This window comes from Anabas testudineus, chromosome 9 (genome assembly GCF_900324465.2).
Source record: "Anabas testudineus chromosome 9, fAnaTes1.2, whole genome shotgun sequence".
In the NCBI taxonomy this organism is placed as follows: Eukaryota; Metazoa; Chordata; class Actinopteri; order Anabantiformes; family Anabantidae; genus Anabas; species Anabas testudineus.
Genome location: NC_046618.1, coordinates 9,270,308 through 9,298,207, shown reverse-complemented (window position 1 = coordinate 9,298,207; position 27,900 = coordinate 9,270,308). Strand labels below are relative to the sequence as shown.

At 41.7% G+C, this 27,900-nt stretch overlaps 3 protein-coding genes across 6 annotated transcripts in view; 1 reads left to right on the top strand and 2 right to left on the bottom strand.

Annotated features, from left to right (window-relative positions):
• The window catches only part of rtkn (rhotekin), a 49,470-nt gene extending 29,835 nt beyond the window's left edge, over positions 1–19,635 (bottom strand). Inside the window, exon 1 of one of the 3 annotated variants that reach the window (XM_026344049.1) lies at positions 18,359–19,635. In XM_026344049.1, the coding sequence (XP_026199834.1) occupies positions 18,359–18,853 (495 nt within the window). In that variant the 5' untranslated portion in view covers positions 18,854–19,635. Of the gene's footprint in view, positions 1–3,344; positions 4,838–18,358 lie in introns of those variants that run through there. The other 2 variants (XM_026344048.1, XM_026344050.1) reach the window with 2 other exon arrangements.
• Positions 19,636–22,161: 2,526 nt separating this feature from the next.
• Positions 22,162–26,210, bottom strand: smn1 (survival of motor neuron 1, telomeric). 2 transcript variants are annotated; one of them, XM_026342343.1, is made up of 8 exons: positions 26,083–26,210; positions 25,538–25,609; positions 24,876–24,995; positions 24,480–24,671; positions 23,527–23,706; positions 22,931–23,008; positions 22,660–22,767; positions 22,162–22,415 (listed from the first exon to the last, which is right to left on the bottom strand). In XM_026342343.1, exons 1-8 carry the CDS (start codon positions 26,128–26,130, stop codon positions 22,359–22,361), a joined length of 855 nt encoding a protein of 284 aa, XP_026198128.1. In that variant the 5' UTR covers positions 26,131–26,210; the 3' UTR covers positions 22,162–22,358. The 2 variants fall into 2 exon arrangements, with proteins under 2 accessions (XP_026198128.1, XP_026198129.1); XM_026342344.1 differs by having other exon boundaries at positions 22,931–23,005.
• A 40-nt stretch (positions 26,211–26,250) lies between these two features.
• On the top strand, positions 26,251–27,849 carry hspb11 (heat shock protein family B (small) member 11). Its single transcript, XM_026343915.1, has 5 exons — positions 26,251–26,474; positions 26,589–26,695; positions 27,366–27,434; positions 27,506–27,549; positions 27,640–27,849. Exons 1-5 carry the CDS (start codon positions 26,383–26,385, stop codon positions 27,730–27,732), a joined length of 405 nt encoding a protein of 134 aa, XP_026199700.1. The 5' UTR covers positions 26,251–26,382; the 3' UTR covers positions 27,733–27,849.
• Positions 27,850–27,900: the final 51 nt, after the last annotated feature.

Genomic DNA, 27,900 nt, shown 5'->3' with positions numbered 1-27,900 from the left:
ATGATCTATGTACAACAAGGCCAGTATGCAGGCTAAAATTAGACCAGAGAAAAAGTGCCCATCTAGGGTCCTCAGCTATCAGAGGGGAAAAAGGAAAAAAGACTTGGGGGCCACAGCCCAAGGAGACTAGAAACCAGGATAAAAGAGAAGCTTAAAGCAGGTGGACATTAAATATAAAGTAAATAAGGAAAGAAAACTGTGTATATCCTGGTCTGTGGCGACAGGAAATGGTGTGTATGTGTCTATTAATGGCCATGGGTTTCATGTCATCATGTTGTCTCTCCCGGTGGGAAACAGTAATTACACAAGGCCATTTCCTGTTTCCTATCAGCTACGTTTCCTTCGAGGGCAATGCTGCATTTTTGGGCAAGGAATCTTCACGCATTGCATGTGAATAAATTAGCCCTGCGGTATGTGTCATATGGGACTCATACAAGACGACAGGAAGACTAAAGAAAACAGTCGAGTGCAGCAATACCAAGAATGCAGTCATTAACCCACTTGAGTTTGAATTAAACGAAAGCAATTAAAAAGCAATAACCCAGCAATTATACATGTCTGAGGAATGCTGGAACCTCAGGACATGCACGAACACTATTTAATTACATTTTTAACGGATAGATACTTACATGTTCTGACTTGACCATCGCTTAAAAATACACATCTTTATTAAACACATTCATTAATGGTGGAAAAAGTAACGGCTAAAGTGTTTAAATTAGTGATTGAACCACCCTTGGCAGCTATAACCTCAAGCAAGCTCTTCCTGTAGTTGTGAATTAGACCTATAAAACATCCAAGATGAATTATTTCGCTCTGACATATTCTTGCAATATATCCAAACGTCTATATGTCTTTAGCTTGTGGACAGCCACCCTTAAATTGTCCTGTTGGCCACCTTGTTAACCTTGCGGATCCTTTTCACCCTCCACAATGGAAAGCTGTCTATGTCCAGAGGCAGCAAAGCAGTCCCATATTATGATGCTCCCTCCACTATATTTCACTGTTGGCACAATGTTTTCATATTGGTTTGTGGTTTTCTTTTCAAACGATATGAAGTGCTGCATGTTCTCTCCCAAAAAAATTGATTCTCCAGATTCATTCAATTAACGCTGAACTGTTTGTCAGCGGTGACCACAAACCAATATGAAAACACTTCCGAGGTCAAGAACGTTGGAAGGAGCAACATGATGTGGTGCACCTTTGCTCTTGCTTTCAGACATGCAGTCAGTTTCAGTTTATGGGGAACACCTGGATAAAATTTAATACACAACAATGATACACAACATCATGTCTTTCTGTGTAGCAAGATATGATAATGCTACTCACAAGTGTTTCTATTATTTTGTCACCACTATTCAGATCACTTAGTCTAACTAAATAAAATGGAAACACATATTTGCACAGCATCCAAAATGATCATACAGTGGATTCAATGCCTCTCTTACACCTAATGCTCTATTGCTCATGAAGGTGGATTAATGGCTGGATTGTCTTATTAGACTGCATTAGGTGTACCTAATCAACTCACAACCTAGTATAGACTGCAGCCAGAAAAAACAAAGGAGCAGAACAGGGTTTACAGTGTAATAACTGCAAGTAATGTTGACCTAACAGAATGTTTATGAAAGACCCTGGAGGAAAAGCCATCCATATCTAGCTGAAGTTACAGTTAGACTGTGGGCTGTGCAACTCAGCGACATACAAAGAATCACTGTCTCATAAACCCACCCAGGCAGAGGAGAGATGGGGGCAGAAGAAGAGAAGGGTGAGCGAGTATGTGAGCAAACAAGTACAGTAAGTGTTTACCAGCTACTGGGTGAATATGAGAACGACTTTGCATCTAATAATCCATAATTCTTACTTCATATTGCAGAGTAAAGCAGCTTTCCAGCTAACCCTGACCTCTGAACTCCCTGAGAAGGGGGAGAAACAACAAGACAGTTTTCCCACAGTGCTCATTATCTTATTATTACACATTCCTATCTGTACAATTGCATTTACAGAAATAAAACTAAACAAACAACAGAAAATCCTTAAATGCGCAAAGGTCTTTAGATAGAAATGCATTCCTACATAATGCAGTACAGCCAATACGAAAACAAAGTGTCACCAGTCTATGACCAAGTTGTAAGCAGGCTTCCCTCTCAAAAGAGGCTCTGTTGATCAACTTGGTAAAAAGATCTCGTGATTCTGGTTTGTGACAGTGCATCTCAGGTTGCGGGTGAATTAAAGGTCTCAGGAAAGTCACTTTAACAAATTATCCTTGAGGAGGAGTGGCTCTGATGTTTAACAGCAGTTGTGGAGACAGCTCAACAATTAGGAAGGTGTAACACTGCAGAATAAGAAGACGCCAGGGTTCCTGCAAAGTCAAGTTGCCAGCAAGTATATGTGCTGTTTCACATACTCACATATCTCCACTTATGTGATAAAGAGCCAGACACCTGGCACACTCTGAGGCACTTGGCACTGATACATAGTGCAAACAAAGCAACACCTCCGTTCATGAAAATGATGCTGAACTGCTAGCGGGTCACCTGCACACCAGTGAGTGATATCAGTTCTCATCTGGCTATTGCATCACACAGTTGAAGGCCTTTGGGACTGGATTTCAGCTGACACAGCGAGGAAGGGTTCTGCTTTTGCAACTCTCAACAGCTGCAGCACAGACAACCAGTATCTTTTCCGACTGTAGAGCGTGACAATTTGGTTTATTAGAAATCTACTGTGACATTCCTGTAAGATGTCTGACAACTGCTTGTCTCCTTTTCCCCTGAATTTTATGAAAAAGATTGTGGAGATGTGCGAACAGGGTGGTAAATGACGTGTGTCGTGTTGAATGCAAGGACTCCTTTCTCAGTGTCAGAACACAATATCAGCCTGCACACATTTGCAGACGTGCACACACTCCCACAGGGACTTATGAGGCCCACATGTGCAGCTGTGGACTGATTGTGAACCCCAGTTGGAAGGGGGAAGAAAGAGAGGCAGAGATGGATAGCGAGCGTGTTGTTTTCTGTTAGCTGTCAGTGGGAGCTGTGCCATCTATACAGGGAGAGACAACACTAGAGTCAGCTTGACTTGTTTGTCACAGAGAAAGGATCAAATCCTCTGCAAACTTTCCAACACACCACAGCAGCTGCAGACTCAGCTGTGCACAGTAATGCACTGTACTTTGGGAGTTTGAGGGTGGGTGGGTGGGTGGGTGGCAGACATGTTTGAAAATAAATGTAATGTGTTTGTGAGCAGCAGTGAGCAATTAAAACAATCTGAGGCCCGATCACTCACACACCTCTCAGCTTAATGATCATGTGACATCAGTGATACATGTGATAAACTTTTACCTGTAAACTCAGAGCAATCTGACGAATATACATCATGTTCAGATCCTCCAGTATCCACAGTTTTTCCTCCATGTTGGCGAATTTATCAACTGGCATCCTTCAGGCAGATATCCACAAAATGACTCCTTGAACTTAATGATGTGGCTCAAACTGCTCTCCCGCAGGTACCCGGGAGAGAAAGTTCATACTGACAGTGACAGTCTGCGTCCTGATCATCCACGACTCGTACAATCACTGCGTAAAACAACACGCAAAAGTTACGCTCCTCATGCAAAACAACATTACCAATCCCGGGCCAGCGTGCAGAGGTGGAGTGGATGACAGCATCGGCTGCACTGTGGTAACCCTGTCCATAAAATTCCCCGGGCCGTTCACGGGGCGTATTCTTCTTCTCTACTTCTCTCCGGCCAACAAAGATCCTTTCAAAACACCCACAGTCAACACCCAGCGGCAGCCGGGAAAGAATGGAGCCTTTTAAAATGCAGTTCTTCTCTTTGTGTCCCTGTGTCCCGATTCTGAATGCCGTCTGTCCTCTGTGTGGCAAGAAACCTCTCCACAAAAGGGCATCGCCTCAGCGGGAGTGATCGGTGCACTGTGCGCGCCCTGACTCTCTCCAACCCGGAGCTAAATTAACCCCGACGCGCCTCTGCTGATGGTGTTGAACTTAAAGAAGAAGAAGGAGGAGGAGGACTGGGAGAGGAGAGGGAGATTACTGTAGCAGCCCCCACGCCCTTTTAAACAAACAAATATCGAATACGGCACCACTTCACAGGCTGGAGAGCTCAGTTCTCTCAACCAGCTGGATAATACACGGAGACATAGAGGACCGCATCAGCTGGCGCATTTCAGGATGACAGGCCGGCAATGAAAACTCAAATGTGACCTCACACTACCGTGGTTTAGAGAAGGTGCAGGGGTGGTACATTTTATATATTACAAACTTAAATTAGTTATTAAAACTTATTTGATACGACCCAGCCCGGTGCGCTGCCACACACTGATAAGGCGACAGCGGAGAGACGTGTCTATGTAGGTCACAGGGTCACAAGCATTTAAACACATATACAGCTCCACAGTGTCCCAGACACTTTCAGTCTCTACTGCACAACCACTCAAAACGATCACATAAGTCTCTCTAGTCCACGTCAAATATCGGTGCGCAAAAGACGCGTCAATCTCTAGCACCTGAAAAGGTCAGGTGTTAGAAATGTGTAATAAAGTTGTTATTAAAGGGGAAAAAACATCTTCACTTGCAAAAAAAAATCCAGGGCAAAGTCCGACTCCTTTCCCACCACTCCAGCTGTTCGAGTCCCAAAGTTGAGTCCGCGTGACGCACAGCCGTAGACCTCCCTGATGATCTCGCCTCCGTCCTCTGGGAAAGGAGATTTAAAGCCAATCTGTCTTTGCTGCTCAGACCATACATGAAAAGTAGTGGTCCCAAACACTCCACAGTGCTGCTCTGCTTTCCACCGCGTCAGACACTGACTTGATACAGCGGATCCTGTGTCCTGTGTATCTTCCTTGTGGCGAGCGAGGGGGGACTTCCCCTACACAGAGTACAAGCCCACCACTCATCAGGAAACCAGAGTCACACTGCGCACTCCTCACTAATTCAAATACACTGTTATCTGCTATTCAACAACACAGTGGCTCTGGTGAGCAGCAGAGACTTTCAGAAGGTCATTGGCTTTTTTCCAAATCTCATACTGAAATCAGTCCTCACAGCAAAGTTACAGAAAACACAACTCAAAGATATTTTATTTATTGACCACATTAATTTCTTTGACAGGACTTTTGGAACCACCACCACTTTCCACACATGCCCATATGGCAAGTGTGGAAAGCTTTGAAGAACGTCCTCTAAGCTCCTTTTTTTACACGGGTAAACTATGAAAACAAAGGAGCTGTTAAAGCCCTTTCACCTCAGGGCAGAGCAGGAGCCAGAGGGGCCGGTAGCAAGCCAGGTCACTTCCCCGAGTAAAAGCCTCCACCTACAGAGTTTAAATCACCCAGCTAATCTGTCACAGATAAAAAACATACAGAGAGCAGGGAGAAGAGATTTATTGTTCTTGAAGTGGAAAGAGAAATAGTAGAGGTGAACACAGGGAGGGAGGGATGTGGGTGCTCACAGAACATTCTGGGACTCTGGTGTGAGTGTGTGTGTCTGTATCTGGGCAATTTGCTGTGTGTAGATTGATATCCAGTCAGCCCCCTTTGAAAGTTGATCTGACCTGCTACTGGACTGGAAAACTATTCACTTAACAAGACCTCTTACACACTGAGCACTAGATTGAATTGTGATAAATTAGGCTTAACGTCTGTAATACAGTATTTGTTACACAGCTGTTTTCACTTTTCTCATTGTTGGACATGTTGGATGTTTTTTTTTTTTTTTTAACGAATGAAAAAAACTGGAACAACAACCCATTGTTCCGACCTAATGAATTTAGTCTTTCTTTTGTCTTTCTATTACACAGACAGCAGTTCGCTGAAGCAGAACACGCTGCAGTGGAATCTACCTGCAGTAAAACACACAGTATTAACACCTTATGATAAAAGCCCAGAGGCTGAACAAAAGCAGACAGAAAACAGCTATTATCCCAATGACAGGACACGCTGGCAGGGAAGGAGGTGACCTGCTCAAATACAGAGCATCGCTGCCTCTTTGCCCAGAGCCACAGAGTACAAGGCTAACTCACGTATTCAGAGAGATTAGTGGTTAGTGGATATGCCCAACAGCATCAGGCCTGATAAAGATTTCGCTGTGTTAAATGGTGATTACAGTACTGATGGAACGGTGTATTTGCAGCTTGTGACTAAGTGTATGGTCCCTCCCCCTCCACACACACACACACACACACACACACACACACACACACACACACACAAGCTGACCCTTGCATAATAGGGTAAGGGAGGGTTTCAAGACAATACCCGGTACCTTTCTTGTTTCTGAACGGATGTGTGGAGGAATATGGAAAACTTCCTGTACATACACCTAATCAGCTGCAGGAAACATGCTGGAGTCGAAGTTTAGGGTCAGCTGGTGGTGCCGTGCATTATAGACTAATGTTAAATCTGTAGTGTTTGCAGTGGAGAAATGCATTAACGTTAAGACAGACTTCTATTTCTATTTTAAAACATTTGTAGTCTGTCAGTCATGTGGACAGAGGTGACGGTCTGGGCACAGAGATAGTGATCTCCATTTGTTGGTTCACCACTTTGTTCTGGACTAGGTTTAAAACCTCCATGATCAGATTTCCTGCAGCAGGAGACTTCTTTCTAGTGACCTTTCAGCATTCCCAAACAGCAGTATTACATTTACGGGATCAAATTATCCTTTAGTGTCCTAGTGCGCTCATTAATCAGGCAAGTCTACAAAAAGGAAAGGTAACCTGAAGTGGATTTACAGAATGTGCTACTCTTAAGAAAGAAAACACACTGATGAGTATCATACAGATGTCATTTTATGTCTCTAATAACCACTGCCTTGTTCCCTAAGTTAGCTGAACTGTGCAGTTCATACTAAAGGTTAAAGCTTTGTCTTTGTCCCGACACAAGGAGTGGCAGCACAACACAAACACAACAGGGATCTAGCCAGGCCCCAAACCACAACAAAGGACCCTGACTATCATCTGGCCCCAATCAGAAAACTAAATCCGACCCACACCCTGACTCCCACTCATCAGAGATACAAACCTACACTTACATACACAACTACACACCCAGGCATAAACAGAAATAAACAAATGCTCTGCAGATCATGGGAACACAGTAGACACACACACACACACACACACAATAAGAAGCTGCGGCAACAAGACAAATGCAGCTGATCAAGGTTTGTCAGTCTGATTATGGCTTCTTCCCTGTTGTTTAACACAGAGAGCAACAAAATAAAATAAGACAATTATTACAGCACTTTCTCCTCTGTATTTTTACACTTTGATACAGTTGATTGTGCAAAGGCAGTGAAAGATAATTATATACATTTTTTCAACTGATTTATAGTCAGACACTGAAAATAAAAAGGTAGTTCACAGCTGTTGCTTAGTTTTTGTTACTAAAACTAGATTTTTGGTGATTGCAGAGAGAAAAATCCAGATAAGCACAGACACACAGAAACCACTTTTAAAGTTTGTCTACTAGAAACATAAAATTTTAATTTGAATATCACTTCAAGACTTCAATTACTCGCCTTGTGTTATGGCGGGCACCGCGTCACATCTGTTCTTCTTGATGACTGCAGCGTGTGACGAGCTGCGAAACCAGATGTATCACTGAGAAATCCCCTCGAAGGTCACTTCTCAGTTAAAGAGCATAAAAAGCTGCGCTGACAGCCGCGCAGCCATAACTCAGACACAGAGATGGAGTAATGACACCGTAAATCTCATCGACGGTCTACCTTGTTATTAAGTGTATCTCGTTCAGTCTGTAATGTCTGAATGATCTAACTTGTAGTTTAGGATTAGATATATGGGGTGCTATGATGGTGCATGTCAGGAGAGCGCTCTACAGTGTACTGGTAATCAAAACATGAGGAATGTTGGAAGTAAAGTGATGACACAGAGTCATAGATCACGAAGACTCGCAAATCATCATCACTGAAGAACAGCATGAATGTGTCACAGTCCATGGGTCACCTGCCTCAGCACAGCCTAAAAATGTTTTTACTACCTAGTTTGAGGACTCTTCTTATTTCCGAACATGGCCCCCTTGTGCTGAATGAAGAGTAGGCTCAGTCATACACACACATATACACACACATACCTCCAGAGACCGTTCAGCAGCGTGTCAGGAGTAAGCAGAGCTTTCTGGCTGCCTCCCAGAATCGTTGCTGACTTTCAAGAGCGTTACCTCAGCCAGTCACACTGCCGCATCATATCACTCTATCACGAGGGACCAGGCAGCTCAACGAAAGGGAAAACGACTCATTAGGCAATTCGTCTTCATTGACCATGACTGTACAAGATCCCACTAGATACTGTGTGTGTGTGTTTGAGAGGATATTTGTTTAGTATTCAAAAACATTCATGCTCTTATGAAGTGACTATGAAGGACTGTAAGATGAATATAATGTGTCAGATTTGCAAAGGAAATGTGAAGAAGTGGAGAGAAAGGTTAATCTTAGCTGTAGGGCTGCTGCAGAATCTGAAATGGAGCAATGGCTCCCTCTGCAGAACAGGAGCAACATTACAGGTGAAGCACAATTCAGCAGTCCGTAAATCTACAATACTTCAAGGATAAATAATTGTGTGACCTCAAGTGAATTAGTAAATGCTGAAAAAAATGTTCAAGGAGGACACATACTACTACATGTTTTCCAACTTAGACTAAACATTTAAGAGATGGGTTCCACAAGCACAACAATAGAATGATGAGAAAGAGAGGAAAAGATTTAGTTCCATACATAAAAACACTTTTATTTGCCATGATGTAATTTCTACCAGAGCACCATACACGTTTTTAGTAGTGCTTACACCAAGTTTTGTTTCTGTTGTTTTTGCAGTAAAAGTGTGGTAAATCTTAAACAGAAGCCACACATCTAAACATCTGCAGTAACCTCACAACAATCTAAACATCTGTAGTGAAGACGTCAGGGGGCCCATATAGAAACAGACAAGACATTCGTTAATGTTAGGACTGGGTTTCTCATCTGTCTGGGGAGTTACAGCTTTGGGGAATTCCCTAGTGAGGACTGTATAACACAGAGAATCCAAATAATCCATTATAATTATGTGATAGCCTACATAACCCATTTACATAAATGAACCAGTGAAAACATCAGAACCACCTGTTAATATGATGCACTATGACCTCAATTAGAAACATATGGTCGAATTATCACCTTTCTGACAAAATATGGAGAAATTATAACGTTGTAAAAGTAGAATTCATGGCAGAGCTTCTGTTTAGGATTGGACAGGTGTACCCAGCTTGTTGACTAAAGCACCAAATTTGGACACCGGTGATGTGGATTCTTGGCAGCTTTACTCGCAGCCTGACAAATGGCGATACTGACATTCAGCCTGATAAATATAGAGTACTGTGAACATTTGTTAATGTGGCTGTTGGTTTAAAGTCATTTCTTTCAGCACTTCATTTTATTCGTGCCTCATATTTTGTGGTGTGTTCACGAGTTCAGGTATCCACACTACCATTCATAACTATAGCTGTAACTATGTGTGAACACTTAGACAAGCCAATCTGTTTCTTTTTCTTGAGGTATGCAATAATGGGAAAACAGCGACAGAGACGATAAAAATAATTGCTGAGACAGCAGGAACAACAAAACGATATAACAAGAGCCGACATCATACCGTCTGCCACTGGGTCCAGTAAACAAACACATTAAAACACAGGCATGCTGGCAGGGGCTAGAACACTATGCAGCATGCAGGGAAGGCAGACATGCATAATAGACCCATCTGCTCGCATAAAATCAAACACCTGCTCAGCATCATCAGCACAGGGAGCAACATCATTGTTGGTTGTGCCCCTTTGCCCTCACCTCTCCAAAATAACATCCGGTGATCCCCTGGCCAGACTGCACTACAAAAAAAAAAAAAAGTCTGTCCATTTTAGATAGAGCTTTGAATTTAGACTGGATGCTGCACTAAATTACATGGAACAAAGAACCCAGAATAGCACTATAATAACTGCATTCATCAAGTGAACACCTGCAATTTGTTGATTGCGTGTAGGTCACCTACAGTGGGCATGTACATGACTCAGCTTGAACTCATCACTCTATCACTCGTGAGATTGCACAAAATAAAAACAACACACGTCTGGATCGTGAATGAACAGGCATGTGCTCGCTCACTCGCTCGTTCGCTCACCTCTAAAGACTCTTCACTATTGACTCCTTTCACAGTGCATTCTTCTGGGTGAAAGAGAGACCCTGACTCCATCTCTTTCACGATAAACTCAGGTGCTTATGGGATGTATAGGAGCATGTAATGAAAGGGCTTTTTGTGAAGAGGAATGAAAGGAGCCCGAACTAGAAGAACAGGAGAGAAGTGGAGTGAGGTGGGAGACATACATGCCCCATCTTCTTCAGTCTTTATGACAGTGTGGAACTCAAGGTTAATGACGTGTCCCTGGTGAAGTTACAGTCTAAACGTAGAGCACACAGTGTTGTAATGGATTTACAGAGAGAGCGTAGTGGCGATTTTTTTCCTGTTGGTATGGGTGTATGTCTACTTTACTATTCACCTGGTTTGCTTACTCATAAAAGGTTTAACAACAACAGAAAGAGAAACAGAAGACGGATTCCACAGAGACAAAGCCTCTTATATTTCTGAGCCCTCTGGAATATGTCAAAGGGGGCTGACAACAACAAGTGGCCCTCACTGAAAATGAAACCACACATTGGAATCTGTGCCTGTGTGTACATGTCTATGCGTGTGGGTGTCTTTTTGTCAATGTTTAACAGAGCAGTGCTCGGGGGGGGGGGGGGGGGGGGGGGGGGGTCTTATGTTCACAGGAAGAAGATATCTTTGGCATGAGGCAGTTAAGGTCTGTTTTACAGTCTGTTAGCACCATGCTCTAAAGGTTATGATTAAGGTCTCTGGTGGGTTGCGAATACAGAGATGAATAGAGATAAAGGGCTGGATAGTGTAGTGGTAACATCACCACCATTATTCAATATTTTATTTGTAAAGCGCCAAATCACAACAGAAGTGCCCAAACCCAACGACCCCACTTGAGCAGCACTGAGGGACAGGAAAATCTCCCTTTAGACAAAGAAACCTCCAGCAGAACGAGGCTCAGGGTGTGGGAGACCGGGATTTACATCCTGGCTGTGGCCTTCAGTAGGGGTCCTTAGGCAAGATCCCCTTACGCTTACCCTGCTTTTGCCTTATACCTAGTACCTCACCTGTAAGTCGGTTTGGATAAAAGCATCTCTTCCAAATGACTAAATGTAAAAGGGACATGAAACAAACAGTAATCTGCTGCTGCTGTCTTGAGGTAAAGACAAAGAAGGTCTTTCTTTACGTAATCTGGATCAGTAAAGTGGGTTAGCGCTATAGTGTGACAAAAAAAGACCCATTTTCCTGCTACATCAGGGGACCTGAGCCTCGAATAAGTGGTGTGCCCCACATAACACGGTTCTCCTGGGGCAGGGAGGTTTAGAGGTTGACAGATTGGGGAGAATAAAACAGTGTTAAGGCTGTAAAAACTCACAGACACAGATGAGCAGACATGGAGCTAATGTTTTACCAGCAGTAAGTCTAATATTAAAACGCTTCAATCTGGAAGAGATTACCTCATTTACTGTAACACTTCATTTAGGCTCTATGCTAGTTCCGTAGCTCTAGCTCAGCGACATTCATATTGTCTTGGAGAGCTTAGTTTACAACAGGGGATAACCCAAATTCCTCCAGTGCACTTTTTCTCCAGTATTAAACAGTAAAATCAGGAAGACATAAAGGGACATGCATGACAACACTTCTGGGTTCCTCTGATTTGAAAGTTTTATCCACTTCACTGCCCAAGGTAGTAACAGAATGAGACAGGTTTGATGATGCATGCAGTAAGTTTCCCATCTCGGGGAGTGGAAAAGTATCCAGTAATTACACCACCTCCATCTATCGCTCCATCTGCCTGTTACCGCTAGTGACGGCCTCCAACACACTGAGTGCACAAAGCCTGTCTGTGACATCACACCGAATATTCAACGAACCTTTCTCAAGGAGACACACTGCTTAGTCATTGTCTGAAGGTGTGTGTACATGTCTCTTGATGGTTGTGTGGACTTCATTTGATTTCATTGTTGTGAGGACCGTCAGGATATTTCTCTCAAAGTCTGTTTGAGGCTTGGAAATGAGTTTTATGGTCAGAATTAGGTCACGGTTGGGATAAGGCTGTAGTGGTAATTTAGCATTTTGTCAATGAAAGTCCTTACAATTACAGTAAGACCAGGGTGTTTGTGTGCCTCTTTATTTCCCTGCGTGAACAAACTTTGTTCAAATACTATTCTTGCAAGGACCATTAGGTCTTGTTAGGGCACTCGTTTCAGGGTTAAGAGTAGGTTTTAGGTTAGTGTTAGGATAAAGGTTAGGGTTATCCATTCAGTTATTAGGCATAATGTACTCCCTAGGATAGGGAATGCATTATGTCAGTGAGTGTAGTGAGATATGACTTTGTGAGAGTTATGAGTCATCATAAATGACTAATGACTAACAAGTTGAAAAGCACAGCTTTGATTCACTAAATGGTAGGGATGTCAATGAGCAGGCATACAAGGAGATGGACACTCATGATCTGGATACGGACAGAATGTGTGACTCACTTCCTGTGTGTGTGTCTGTTATCTGTCTTTTCTCTCACTTTTAACACCATGTCCAGAGTGTAGCCCTGTAATATATAGAGATGAGTATCTGTGGTTGGGTGGGGCTCACTTGAGCCATTAGCAACACACTCTTTAACAGCTGTTAAACTGCACCCTGACACCAGCTGCACCAAAAAAAGACACGGGCCATGAATCACATTCCAAGGCCAAAACACGGGTGCCAAAAAAGCATCTATGTTTCTCACACACAGAGGCTAATCTGTATTCATTATCAGAACAAGGACTGGAATAAGGAAACCGAATGACATCAGAACATTATAACAAAGAAGCAGATAAGGGAGTGAGGACAGTAAAAAAAAAAAAATCCCCAAAAGCAATTTAAATAACCTTCATGATGCCTAATTGCCAATTTCTCTAAAGCAAGCATTAAATGGCTTGTCCAGCATGCCCTGTCATTAGGACTTAGTGCAGATAAGATAAGGCTGTGAGGGAAAGGCTGTCCTTGAGCCAGTGGAGCAAACCACTGAAGGGCCAGCACAAGACATTATGTAACTGTGAAACTAACTTTGTGTACATGTGTGGGTGATATGGCTTATAAGAACCAGACTTTTGAGGCTTTTCAAGCACAACAACAAGTGAACACATGTTTTTCCAGATACTTCACTGTGAAAAGAAACTAGACAATGAAAGACATTACGACTACACAGCAACAAGGACACTACATGAGTTACAGCTGATGTAAAATTCTCTACAATTAGTCCTATTGTTTTAAATAATTCGCTACTACTTAACCATGAAAAAGAAAAATACTGTATTTGAACAATAAAAGCTTTGTTCTCTCCATCACCAACTTATTAGAAGAATAGTCCAGCGATTACCAGGGGAGCAATGACAGGATCGGTCAAATTCTGAGGTTGAACATTTTGTATTCGTGCTTGCACACAGAGGTTCAGTAGTAACATCACTAGTAGGTATACACAAAGCCTGCATAGTACAAAAGGTTAAACATTCACTAGTTAAAATATCCCTCAACATACCAACTCAGCTCACGAGCAGAGAGCTCCAGTGGCTGAGCTTTGTTTGAGAGAAGGGTCTTAAATGGGGTAAACTTTTCCCTGGCACATTCTCTGCTCCCCTGCAGTGTTCAGCATACCAGAAAGGTCTGGGGGTGCACATCACACATTAGAGTTCACACAGATTTAAACACTACTGGTTAGTCCCACACTCATTTGACACATTGGTCATCACTCTGTTACAGAACTCTGCGTAGGACAGAGTTAGCACCGTAAAAATCAAGTAGAGTGATCCCGTTTTAAGAATCGCTGAGCCTTTCTCTGGCATTTCATGCCCCAGAACAAGGCTTGGTTTTAGGTTTCAGTGCAGTGATGGCCCATTGTTCTCTGGGTTCACAGAGCAGCCTTGGGAGCGAGACTTGGGGGAGGTTTTGACATTCATTGAATGAGACCCCTTCTGAGGGAGTTCATGGTCTGAGGTGCTTCCTCTCTCTAAGTTTCTATCTTCATACATACGACCTCTCTCCCTCTGTTTATCTACGCTTACATAAACAGACTTTAGTTTATGAGAGTTTTCTGCCAGGACACATTAAACACTGGCAAAAGCAACACCAAGAGGCTGCTTACTGTGCAAGGACTGACGCTGTAAACTATAAACCATATATCAAAGCATCTGGAGAAAACATCAGTTAGACAGTATCTCTAGCTTGGGAGAAATAAGACCAGGATGCTTCGCTTTCCACTGATAAAAGCAAAAATATTCTTCATATGAGAAAGGTCAAAATCAAAAAACAGCTGTATCAAAGTCTGATAAGAGATTTGTCCTTTGCGAATGTATGAGTTAGCAGAAAAAAATACTGTGCACCATATCACCCAAGATATGAGATAGTTGCTGCACTATTGTTGTGAATAACACAGTTCTTTTAGTGGATATCTGGTATGGTGAGCAAAGGGCACACCCATAGTAGGCCAAATTTCACTAAAGCCACTAGTATGTTCTCACTGGTGAGAGTGTGTGGCTCTATAGGATGGAAAAGGGCAGAGCACGAACTAAACCACAGCCCGAAGTTGTTAAAGCTTTTATTCAGCACCAATGGTAAATTCCCAGACCTCACCATACGCTCCTGCAGGCTGGGACAGAGTGTGGGTGGATGGGTGTGTCATCTCACACACATCTAACCACTTCCTGGCCCTGCATAGCTATCGGTAGCCACAGTAGTGTGTACGAGTGGGGGCCATCCATCAGTTAAACATAATGCACTGAAATAGAAGAGATTCCATTCCCACCTCCATAGTAATAACTGCACCATCACAGGCTCCCACTATGTGCTTGGGTGGCTTCAGCTGGAACAGCAGAGAGCTGGCATGGATGGGGAGAGAGCAGAGCACAGAGACACATTGGTGGCCTTGTGGATCAGGGTGGTGGGATGCAGAAAGCAGATGTCCTCTCAGTTCCCGCTGAGGATGGACAGGATGGCTGCAGAATGAATTTCTGGACAGATCCGGTTTGTGCATGTAATGGTTTGTTTGGTTCCTCATTCTCTGCCACTGTCTAAGTGTTTTCAGTCAGTTTGTCATATGCACACAGCAGAATGATTCAGCACAAACCTCAGAGGATCTACAGTCTTCAAAGCAGGAGAAGAGCGCCAGGCCTTTTCTTTATAATGCTGAATCTTATTCACATAGAAACAATAGCTTGCCATGGAAATATGTTTCAACTTCAAACTAGATGCCTGGCAATATTTCAAACATTTTAATCTTTTATTTACATAACTGGTTGTTGTAATTAGGCACAAACTCCAGAGAAATCCCCAAAGCCTGGTTCCACAGTCTCTAAATGAATAATAGCAGTCACTTAGTCTTGAGAAATCACGCAAAATCTTGCTTGTGGCGTCATTTGCTTCAGCCTCCAGGCAGGACTACACATACACAGAAAATGCACACAAATCCACTGAGTGCATTTTTACTGTTGTTCGAATCAGCAGAAACTATAAATGTATCTTTGCTGTAACAACAAATACATTAAAAGGCTCACTTCTTATCTAATCAGATGGTGAATGTGGTGTAATGGAAGGATTTAGGTTTGGTCACTTAAGGCTGAAGGGACATGTATCTAATCACCATCTCCTTTCCTCAACTATTTCATTACCCACATATATTGAAATCTCTGTGAAAGCTGGCAGCACTGGTCACTTTGGGTTCAGGCCAACAACACATTTGAAACTTTCCTTCCTCCACCAGCTGATGAAGCAGCGCATGTTTCATTTTCTGATAACGTGACAGAAATGTCGAGACAAAACACCTTTAAATACAAACATTTACATAAGAAGCTCAAACTCTGGCACAGAATGCAGCATCCGCTGGCACAGTGCAATAGGGGGGCTTTCGCTCTGAAGCAGCCTGCCTCATTGAAATGCCACAGGCTGGTTCCACAGCGGCATTGAGAAAGCCCTAACACAGAGAGCCGGAGGAACGTCTCGGTCTCTGAAAGAAGATCATTAGCATTGGCAACAAAAGCAGAAACACAAATTAATGTGGTATGAGAACCAACAGAAAACAGATTACAGAGTTAAGGAAGCAATGATTGTTGTTGTGAAAGGAAGAGAAGTCTTCATCCTGATAAAGAACAAACACAGTCACTCAAAAGAGGACTTGTAATCTGAGTGGTTTAAAAAATGAATATGATGGTTCAGTACATATCTTGAGATTTTTTTTATTCATTCACGTCATCTGTTTTGATTAAACTTCTCAACAGAACTATACAAAGGAAGAAAAATTAATGTAAACCCAAACTATGCAGACCAAATACAGAAATACATATCATGTAAGATAAGTGATAATCTGCTGCTCGAAAAGAAAACCCATTGCTCATCTTTCTTGTTTTGTCTTTTGTCTCCGAGTTAAACAGCTTACACTGTTAGTATGGTGTGAAGAGATCATCAGCTCCCACCCTCTGATGCTAAACGTGAAAAAGATCATTCACTCCAGTCACAGTACAGAAACTGTACAGACTCAACCATACGAACACTGCTGGACCTCAGTGTTACTGTACGTGTTACAAGCAAAGGTGGAGCTTGTGTGCAATATGAAATCACACAAGCTGGGAGTAATTCTGACTGATCAATAAGATGGAGAGTGTGTGTGTGTCTGACCTCTCAAGGCGTTACTGGTGTTTTTTTCCTCCGGGTGATATGAATTATAAACAGAACGTGGACATAAATTGACAAAGTGTATGAATGTACACATACAGAACACAGATAGGGTGGAAGACCAAGAGGTTCAACAGCAAAAGATAAAGAATCACAATCAATACGCTATTGTCTCCATTTGCTATTTTGCACCATTAACATTCCTTAAGTATCCTCTTACAATTGAGTCTCCTGTTCTCACACACACACACACACACACACACACACACACACACACACACACACACACACACACACACACACACACACCCTTATTTCTTAATCCTGTCTGGTAAAACAAAAGCACTTGACTAAAGTTCCAAAACTATGTACATCCCAAATGTGGGTTTAGTTTTAATTAGGGAGTCACAAACAACCCCATAACACGAACATGTTTCTGACTGAATAAGTAACCGAATAGCAGCACTTTGAAAAGAAGTAACATGCTCACTGCCCCGGGGCCAACAGGCAAGTGTCTGTGTGTGTGTGTGTGTGTGTGTGTGGGACTGGTGAGAGACAGAGGCCAGAAGAAAAGGGAGATGGACTGAGGGAGAACTTTGCATCAAACAATATTAAAGTGGACTGTGAGTAGAAATAATTAGAGGTTTGATTGTGAATGGCGTGAGCCTGTGTGCTCTACTGACAAACAGTGGCTAATATGAAGCAGATGTTATGAGAGCTTCGCACAGAGGAAAAGAGAAAACGTGCTTGAGGAGAACCAGTTCTAATCCAGTGAAACACAGCTGAGAGGGATACGCTGGCTACAGCTTTGACCTAGTTCTCAACTTTTGGTGGATGCAGTCACTTTTGATCACTGTTCCCTTGACAGTGACCGTCCACATGCTGCTGTAAGTCTGTACCAAAGCTGTCAAATGACATGCGAGTGTTGCAGATGACACCATATGACACACAAGATGTTTTCACACTTTGAAATGTCACCTAAGTGTTGGAGAAGCACAGGATAAGAATCAAAGGGGGGGCCGAGAACTCGCTGTGCAAGTATGGTGGCTGTTAAATTAAAAATTAACCATTATGACAAACAACTGTGCTGATCTTAATGTGAAAGCATCATAATAAACATACAATATAACTCCATGTTAGGATCATTAAAAGTAAAATAATGATGGAACAGAACATAAAGCACACTTCAGTTACTGTGGACTCACTACTGTTGTTTGTGTTACAAATAAACTTTCAAGTCTAGTATTCCTGCTTTTTGTTTGGAGTCGACTGAAATGCAAAGTGGTTCCGAAATGCAGCAATTACTGAGCTTTAATTAGCGGACGTGAACGCAGCAGCGCGTCTCTTTAGTGCAATTTAATGAAAATATCCCACAAAGCGGGAACAAATACCTTCACAGTGAGATTCAAAGTGTGCCAAGTAAGTTAGTTTGTAAAGAGAGAGAGAGAGAGGGACCAGTCAAACTTGTAAACAGAGACTTCGTGTGTGTGTGTGTGTGTGTTTGTTGTGCGTATGTGGCGAGACGGTGTGATGACTGGCGAACAATCCGTCTACCTGTGATGAGTCCAGGAAAACGCTCTTTCTGAACTTCCCTCGCCGTATCTCCATTTCAAGGGCAGAGCCGCGGGCGACGGTGGCTCTGGCTGTTTGATTTCGGCAAAACATCGTCTCTGCTTTTCTGGGAAACTTCACAGAGAGCCCCCGTGTAGCGCGTATCAGCTGGACTTGAAGTGGGCGCGTAAAGGAGGAATCGCGTCGAAGACTGAGCGCAGATCCAGGTGGCACAAAACGGCCCCACGGGCGAAAAGTCCCAAGAGATTTAGGTAAAAACCCCCGCATCAAACACAGTGGTTTTCTTCTGATGTGTGAGCAGAGACGAGCGGGGATCGTCCTCTGGAAATGAAAAGCACAGACTTTACATAGCCTCCTTTTCACGGCTGACTTTCTACTTTTCCCAAACGCGACCCTTTGTGCGTCCTGCAGTGACACCAGTGACACGGTGACACCCCGTGTGATGCAGCTGGGACCTAACTTTGCCCTGTCCTGCATCCAGAGACCTCTGCTGGCGATGGCTGGCGTGCACCCTTTGAAAGTCTACTGTTGCAATCAAATTCCTGTCGCAGGCCTGGTTCCTTCAGCAGGGGTGGATGGAGCATTAAAAAAACCACAATCCTTTCAGCAACATTTGGTCTGGCTGCGTTGACACAGTTATTAGCACATGACTTCTATAGCCTCTCAGATAAAAAAACTTTATGACCTGCAAAAATGACCAGGCTCTGTTTATATGTACAACATGTTTCAGATCTGCGGCCCCTGGGCCTGTGGGTATTACTGTTTCACTATTACCAATAATGCTGCTTTACATGTGTGGCTTCAAAGAGCAGGGTGCAGATGTTGGGTTCATAGCATTTCATTTCCGAGTATCTGGAGCATGAAGATCCAGCAAGAATGTGAATACAGCTCATGGCAGCACGAAGACTTTTCTGGAACCTTATTAAGCGTCATTATCATGGACACAGTGGTCACATTCACATACACAGCAGAGGTCTGCTGGGAAGTCAGAACCTTGGGACACAAAGTGATGCCTGTCCACTATTGTCTCATTGTTGTCGTGTAAATGACTATTAACTCTAAGTTTCAAGTAGCTAAAGCAACAAAACAAATCCCCAAAACAGCTTTTACATCCTGTCTGAATAGATTCACTACAAATTCTCTTTCCTTACTCGTATTTTTAAGTGCATCAGTGTTAAGGTCACTGCTGACTGACTGCAAACCCAACCATGACTATATCACCTGGAAGTATACAAATAAAGTGTGAGTCATTACAATTTAAAACCAGAAAAATAAATAAAAATGCCTTCATTGACGTTAGGTTAGTAATTGTTACATTAAAGTAAAGTTTACAAAGTGTCATTATAAGTCATTCTTTATTTACAGCACACTTGTTTTAATAGATAAGTTTAATAAGTTAAGCTAAAACTGACTTTGTGGTTTCATGTTACAGTGATGAGCCTGTTTTGTTCTTTTTTTTATTTCAGTCACAAACGTCCCTGACTGTCTGCCAATCAGAAAATCCAAATTTAGTGTTCTTTGGAACAAAAACAACAACAACAACAAAAAAAAAGATATGAGTAGTGTTTCATTTCCCACGCTATGTTTCAACAAAATTCCTCAAACGTTTGGTGCAAGTACTCCTGTTTCCTCTCTCAGCAATCACTTAGCGTACTCAGTTAGGGTTAATGTTGTTTGCACCACAATCAACGTGTAATGATAACTGCAGTTTTGCAAATAAATGTTTGGTGGTTGGTCTCTAAGGAGAAAAAAGGGAAAGGCGCTTGTGGGGGCTCTGTTTCTCTAATCTCCCCCCCAAGTCTCTTATTTAAAAGCAGGATGTTTGTTGATGTTGGGAGCTTGAGTAAATAGCTGAAGGCGCTGTAACTCATGCAGCAACGTGATCTAACTTAGATGTCTGTCTGTTTCCTAAAGGGACTATGTGAAATGCAGATTATGTTTACATGCCTCATGCCTCTCTGGTCAGTAGGGGGTAGACAGTCACAGAGGGGAGCAGCGCTTTCCCAAGCTAGACCTGACCCCCTTTTAACTCCTCGCTGGGCTCCATCGAGCCCTTTGGGCAGTTCGGCTCGCTGCAGAGTCAGGCAAGCAATGGGCTTATGCGCAGGCTTCGCTATGGCAGATTTAAAACCCGTCTGTGGGGAAAAGATAGGTCTGATTTATCACCCCTTGTTTACAGTGCATATTCTATTTGTAAATCCCACAGACTACATTCTCTCCTGTTACCATCCTTCTTTTCTCTCTGGTTTTCCCCCTCCTGCCCACACACACGCACACAAAACGGTGAAAACAAAAGTGTTTGTTAACAGTGAGAATCAAACACAGCAGTCAACACTGGCACAGTCAGAGTGGGCCATAAAATGGCAACTACAGTCGGTGCACACACAAACAAAGGCACTGCTCTCCACTCAGAAGGCAATGGCTATGGAGCAGCTGGAGGAAGATCACATGCTACAAAAACATGAGACAATCATGCTGTTACATCCTACCACAAAACCCCATTTAGTTTCTCTCTATCTTATACGCACATGATCAATTGCCCACCAGTTTAGAACCAGAGGAGTGGGTGTAAGTAGGCAGCAAATCACCAGTAGAGGAAATATGGGAAATCTGTTTGGCTTCTTTTTCATACAGTGAAAGTGCTACAGGCTCAGCAGAATGATTGTGGCCATTCCCACTATAATTACATGTGGTCTTCTATTTTCTAAAAATAAATGCGCATACAGTATTTACAACCATTGCCCTACTTCCTCCTCAGTTCTCATGTTATTAAACCTCAGACATTCCAGGATACATTTTCAGAACAACCCAGGAAGAAAAACAAAAAACAAAAAAAAGAGGTGAGCAGACCCAAAATAATCATTGTAAAAGATTCTCGAGCCAAAAAAGTAATATACTTCATGTTTTGCCATATAAAGTTATGAAATATAAGTATGTTCCTGTTCCCTAGTGGTCCCCAACCCTGGTCCTCAAGGCCTGACTGGAAACAGCTTCTGCTTGGCTGAAAACACCTGATCCAGGTAATCAGCAGTGGGTGGGACAGGGGCACTTGGAAAACTTTTTGACCTTCCAAAGGTGTCATTCACATTAAAGACCTGCATAGTTGGTCTGTAAAGATAGTGAGACAAAATATATTTAAATTATCATTGTGCCTCAGTGATTGATTTAGTTTTAAGATATGTCTTTATCTGCATATCCAGCATAATGTGCCATAATATTTATATTTGAATTCTTTCCTACTGTCACCCAGAAATATGTGCACGTGATGCAATCTTATATTGGGTGGTGGATGGGGGCAACACCCAAGGGAAACCTGAATGCAAGGCCCAAACTGAAATGATATTCTGAATTAACTACGAGAAAAGCACCAGAGGGGTTAAAGCAGGAACTAAGTCTGGCTTGCAATCAAATTCCTAGCATGCCCAGAGACACAAGTGTAGAGCAGACCCTCTATTAATAGTGGAGAGTGTAACTCTGTATGGAAGTGACTCTGTATGGGTTTAAACATCAAGCTATTATGTATTCGTGCCACATTGTCCTATAACATGAACACATTATACTAGTCTGACTTCTGCTGGACAATACTTGCCATTACAACCACACATCATTAAGCTTGCCACAAACACATTTGGGTAAATAATCAAACTCATCCCTCTTTTGCTAATTAGTAAATAAGTGAGAAAACGCCTTTATAAATGAGTGAGAAGTGGCTGCACTGTCTCCTTTCATTGATTTTCATTTTACAACAATGTGTCGACAGTACAAATATAAAATCACTTAACAACTGTGCTCCAACAGCCTTTATTTAACCTATTTACACAGAATACAAAACTCTTGTCCTTGAACTCTGAATGTTCTGTACATTTTATAACACTTCATTTAGAAACAAAGACACACATCAATCACGACAGGGATGGTGGCTGCTGCTACCAGGTGAGGCCCTGAGTAACCGAAACCTCTAAATCGTGAGTTCATCATTTTATCATTTGTGGTGCAGTTTTGTCCAGTTGGCAGCTTCTTTGCGTCCTTGTTTCAACCCCTATAAAAAGTAAAAAAATAATAATATGATGTTAATATAGCTCCCCTTTTAGAAATCAAGGACTCCCATCAATTAACAAACGAAAAGCATTTGATGAAATGGCACTTCTACGTAAGGAGCACAACATAAGAATCATAAAAGCCCACTGCTCTTCACTACACAATACAAGACACTGAACCTGTAAATAAGAGCTGTAAATCCCTTTAATGGCGCACAATAAACCAGTTAACTGCTGTGCACATACCAAGTAGTAGCCTGTGTGATATCCGCTCATGTACCAAGAGATGAGCACACTGCCCAAGGCCTCGTCATCCACCATGTCAGGGCTCATTGGTGGAGGTGGGGGGATCATCTGAGATAGACACAGCAACAGAATATTGTGGTTAGAAAGACAGTGCTAAAGACTGATGTTATTTGTTGTTAACTACAAGTACTATATTAAATGCATTTTTTTTTTTACATCTAGACTTAAAAAAAAAATCATATTGTAGCTTTTTTATTTTTAGTGAACTCACTGGTGGACCAAAAGGCATCATGGGAGGCCAGGAAGGAGGTGCAGGTCTGTGACCACCAGCTCGTCTGCTCCCCCCCTGCTAGAGGATACAAATGACAAACAATACATACAGGTTATGTCTTAAACAACTCTCTTAGGTGAACTTTAAATGCAGTCTGGTCATTCAGACCAATAATTGAAACTGTTTCTACATATCATGTGCCAACTGAAAGGAAGACTTACACACAGACAGGAATATTAACAAACTACAGGAAAATTTATTGTAATCTAATGACCCAGTGATATATGTCAACTCTGAAAGGCTGTAGATTACTGTATATTACTGTTCATGGTGTAAATATGTTATCGTTTAGATTCTTAGTTACTTTAGCTGCTGCTAAATAAAATAAACAAATAAATCTCACAAAATGTAAAAAGTTGGTAAATTGGTTCAACAGTTTATTTTAAAACTATTATTTGTGAAAACAACTTCCTCATCATAAGCCTTTATCAGGGCTGTGTCATCCCATATATCCGAATCGTCACTCTGCAAAAGTAACAGATTTAGTCCAGTTTATTGCCTAAATTAAAAAAGTAAAGTGCAGCCTCTCTTTGTACCTGTTTGAAGTCGTGCATGGGAGGTGGACCTGGAGGAAACCCGGGGAAGCCAGGAGCCCACATGGGAGGAGCTTCTCTGTGGGGCTGGGATTTCTGGCCTTTACTGTGTGGCTGCTGTTTGTGTTGGTTTGGTGTGACTGACCTGTCGCTCTCTTCCGTTGATGATTCTGCCTCATTTACCTTAATTGCAGAGACACAATCCTTTAGTCTTAACTGGTCTTCTTCTATTTACATCTTGGTGTGCAGTTTGTGTTTAAATCTTATTTTATGGTGGAATCATTAAAAACGAGATACATGCAAAAACTCAAGAAGAAAAAAAATACTCCCCAAAAATGTAATTAATTAAGAAGAACCTAAAATAGATAAAAGTTGCAAATACTGTAGTATGCATGAATTAAATTTGGTGACCTGTGTAGCTGGCTTAACTATGTTCAAATTCAAGCGCATCTGTGAAATTATTAGTAAATTATTATTGTTTATCACCACTAGAAGTGGAAAATGTTCGATCTGTTACGGGGTGGCTGTGGCTCAATAGGTAGAGCAGTTCAATCATAGGATTGGTGGTTCGATTCCCGGCTGCCACGTCACATGCCAAAGTGTCCTTGGGCAAGATACTGAACCCCTAGTTGCCCCCGGTGAGTCAGGTCAGCTGCATAGCAGCTCTGCCATCGGTGTGTGAATGTGTGTGTGCTTGTGCGTGTGAATGGGTGAATGAGATGCAGTGTAAAGCGCTTTGAGTGCCTGCTAGGTAGAAAAGCGCTATATAAGTGCAGAACATTTACCATTTACCATTTACATTTGACATGACGGAATAATATTAATAACCCACCAAACAAAACAGACTGAGGATCCAATATAAAAACAGGTAAAAGTGTACAAATACATAAAATGTATGAAACACACCTAACATACTGTATTCCATGACTAGAAATCACTTATCTGAGCTACTTTACCTTGGAATTTGTTTCATCATCCCCCTCAGAAATCTCTGAAAGCAGGTCTTCAAGGTTCTGCTCCTCCTCGTTGCCGTATCCTGTATAAACAACAATACAAGTGCCCCTCTTCTCGTCTATGGAGGAGATAGTGGCTGGGTAGAGTTGGCCATCTTCTGACCAGTAAGCACTGCACGAGTCCCCGACCTGCCACTGTGACACACCATAATGTATAAATATTGTCTTTGTCCTGTTGGGTTTGAAGTTAACTTAATCGCAAATATGTGTTGAAATGTACTTTAGACCTGTGATGGTCAATGCAGTGAATGGGATCCCCAGAAGTAGGCAATAAAATTACTGAACTCTAAATCTTCCTCCTATTTATCTGCTGTTTTCGTGTTTGTTTCATTTACACACCTCTTTATGTGGTGGTGCATTAGTTCTTTTTCTGCTCTGGTTCTTCTTGTTGTTCTTGCGTTTTGTTCCTGGTTGGTTTTTCTTGGAGGCTTGTGGTTCATCTTCACCCTTAAGGGCAGTCTACAAATGAGAGAGACAGAGAAATCACTTCAGAAATAAATGTTTTTATTCATACCCTCATTTCAGCACTTGGCTACACTCATTCCTCCCTTGCACTTGCACCTGCCGCTAAGAACCATCCTCTGGCTTTAACATAGAGAAGGTACAAGCTAGATGATGAGCGGTGTGTGTGGTGCTTGCCAAACATAGTTCTTGGAGTTCTGCACAAAGGGGTTAATTTGTTTTTATCAGAGAACATCGTCATGCATGCTCTCACAGACGTAAATGCTATTAAGAAAACTCCAAACTCCTGTGTTTAACTACACTACCGTAAAGGGCAGAACAATGAACTGTTACACAGTGGTCATCCTTCTGTTGTAGTTCAACTTGATTTTAAATAAATCAGCATAATATGCTATTCACTGTCATTATGGGGTATTGTGTGTAGACTGATGGCAAATATTTGTTTTAAATATGTAAATTTATAATGCATTTTATACTTTAAAGCGACTGTGACAAATAGTAATATGCACATACACTATAAACCTGACTCTAAACCTTACCTTGAATGATGCAACTGCCTTGTCATAAGCCTTTATCAGGGCTGTGTCATCCCATATATCCGAATCGTCACTCTGCAAAAGTGAACAGATTTAGTCTTTGAAGACGAAAATATACTTTCGAAATAAGCATTTTCCCTTAAACACTAATCAAGACAACACGGCGCTGATTTATTATAATACAATTAATATAATTATACATTAACATTAATCACAGTTAGTATGACAAACTTCTCTTGCATCTCCTGCACTGTAGAAAGGATGCTAACAGTTGACTGTACAACACCTTTATGCAGCTAAAGCTAATCGACGTTATGTCGCTTCAGGACACTGTAATAGAATAAGTCTATATCTCCATCAATGAAACACATCAAGTACACTATAAACTTATTTTTCCTTTTTTCTGTTCATTTCCTCTTTGTTCTCTAACTTAGCCCAACTCAGCGTTGCCTTGTAGCTCAACCTCCTAGCTCACTAACTCCATGTAATTCACTGCGGTCTGTCCACATGTCTTGTCATCTAATGCTCAGCTTTGGATCGTGACTAACCTGTCCAGTTCCGCGTGTAAACAGCACGTCTTTGCATCCATTCGCCATGTGAAAAAATGTAGATTTCACCGCTAACTGCTAATAGCTAAACAACTAAGTTCTCAGCAACGTGCGTCGGAAATAGTGACGCAATAGCGCTATGTTGACGTATATATCGTGCGACGCAGTGGTTGGCTTGGCAACGACAGAAGCAAGTTGTTGTACAAACAAAAAGATTGTTTTATATGATTAATACCGAGGTTATTTTCCTCATCTGGACATCACCGGAGATCATAAACCTCGTTGTTCGACTCGCTGAAGATGTTTGACTCCTCTCTAAGTTCTTTGGGCGCAAAAGTTGTCGTTGCCACATCCAGCGACGAGAATCACCCACCAGAAAACATCATTGACGGGTGAGTGTGGTTTCTCTCAACCTCAGTGATTTATTTAGTTGTCACAGTGAAAGTTAATGTCAACTGTTCACCTCGTTCAGTCCTCAATATTAGACATTTGTCCCTTCTACCCAGAAACACTAACACGTTTTGGATGTCCACCGGGATGTTTCCGCAGGAGTTCGTCATTCGTTTTGCTGAACCCACCAGTATTTCTGCAGTGACAGTGGACAGCTACAATGGTATGGAGGCGATTTACATTGTGCAATAGTGTAGGCAAACTGCTACTGTAAACAAATACATGAAAAAAATCAAGCAAGCACAAAAACAATGAAGTATCTGCCCGCGATCATCTGGAAACACAGTTTGCGTTATGATCCTCGAAAACGAATAAACATTTGGAGAGTATTAAATGATGTTGTGTATTAAATCCCTCACTGTTAATAATTAGTATGCGTCCCTGTCATCAACGTTACATTTTACACAGTAAACATTGAATTAATATTCCAAACACTCCTCCAGGTAATAAGTCAATTTGACAGTAGCCTAATTTTAATGTCTCCTAAATGAACAGCATCTACGTGTAGTACTTATAATAATAAAAGATCTTTGACGATATGTTACAACATTATAAAATCATATTATCAACAACTTTCTCATTTCCATTTGAATCTGCTGTAATTTAAGGCTTATTGCCAAATTTATGTAGGTTACTAATGTTTGTAATTAAGTAGGAGTAAGAGGCAAATACAGTATTATCAGCAACTGAGATTTCTTCTATTCCAAACTTGAGATATCTAAATAAAACGCTAACGATATTGGACAAGAAATGACTCTGTGATCACTTGATGTGGGAACACATGAGTAAAGTAAATGTACACAAGATATTATTTTTCTATTTTTCTTTCACAGTGAAGCGTCTAAAGATAGAAAAGAACTCTTCACAAAATGCTTCTCAATTTGAGTCTGTCACAGAGAAAGGTGAGAGCGATCTGTTAGCACGTTTATGCTGAATAATTGAAATTGGAATTAACAAACTGATTGTCTTACAGAATTGGAAAATACAGAGGGACATCTTCAGTCAAATACGATTTCAGTAGGTTGAAATGAAAATATTACTACATGAAACATTTAGAGCCATAGAATTACCAGGAAAACAACTTTATTTCCTTATTTTCTCTTTCAGGGAATTGGAAGCAGTGCAACCCATCTTCGTTTTATCATCACCACAGGATATGATCACTTTGTTTCAGTGCACAGAGTCAGTGTACAAAATTGACACTCTTGTTTTCACTGAATTCATGTGATGTGTGTGGCAGTTTTTGTGGGCACATCTTAAACAAGCTTCAACATTAAATGGGAATCTGATAGGCATATTCTATGAATATGTGAGGAACACTGATTTGGAAAAATATATGTATGCCTAACCAAAATAAATGTAAATTCA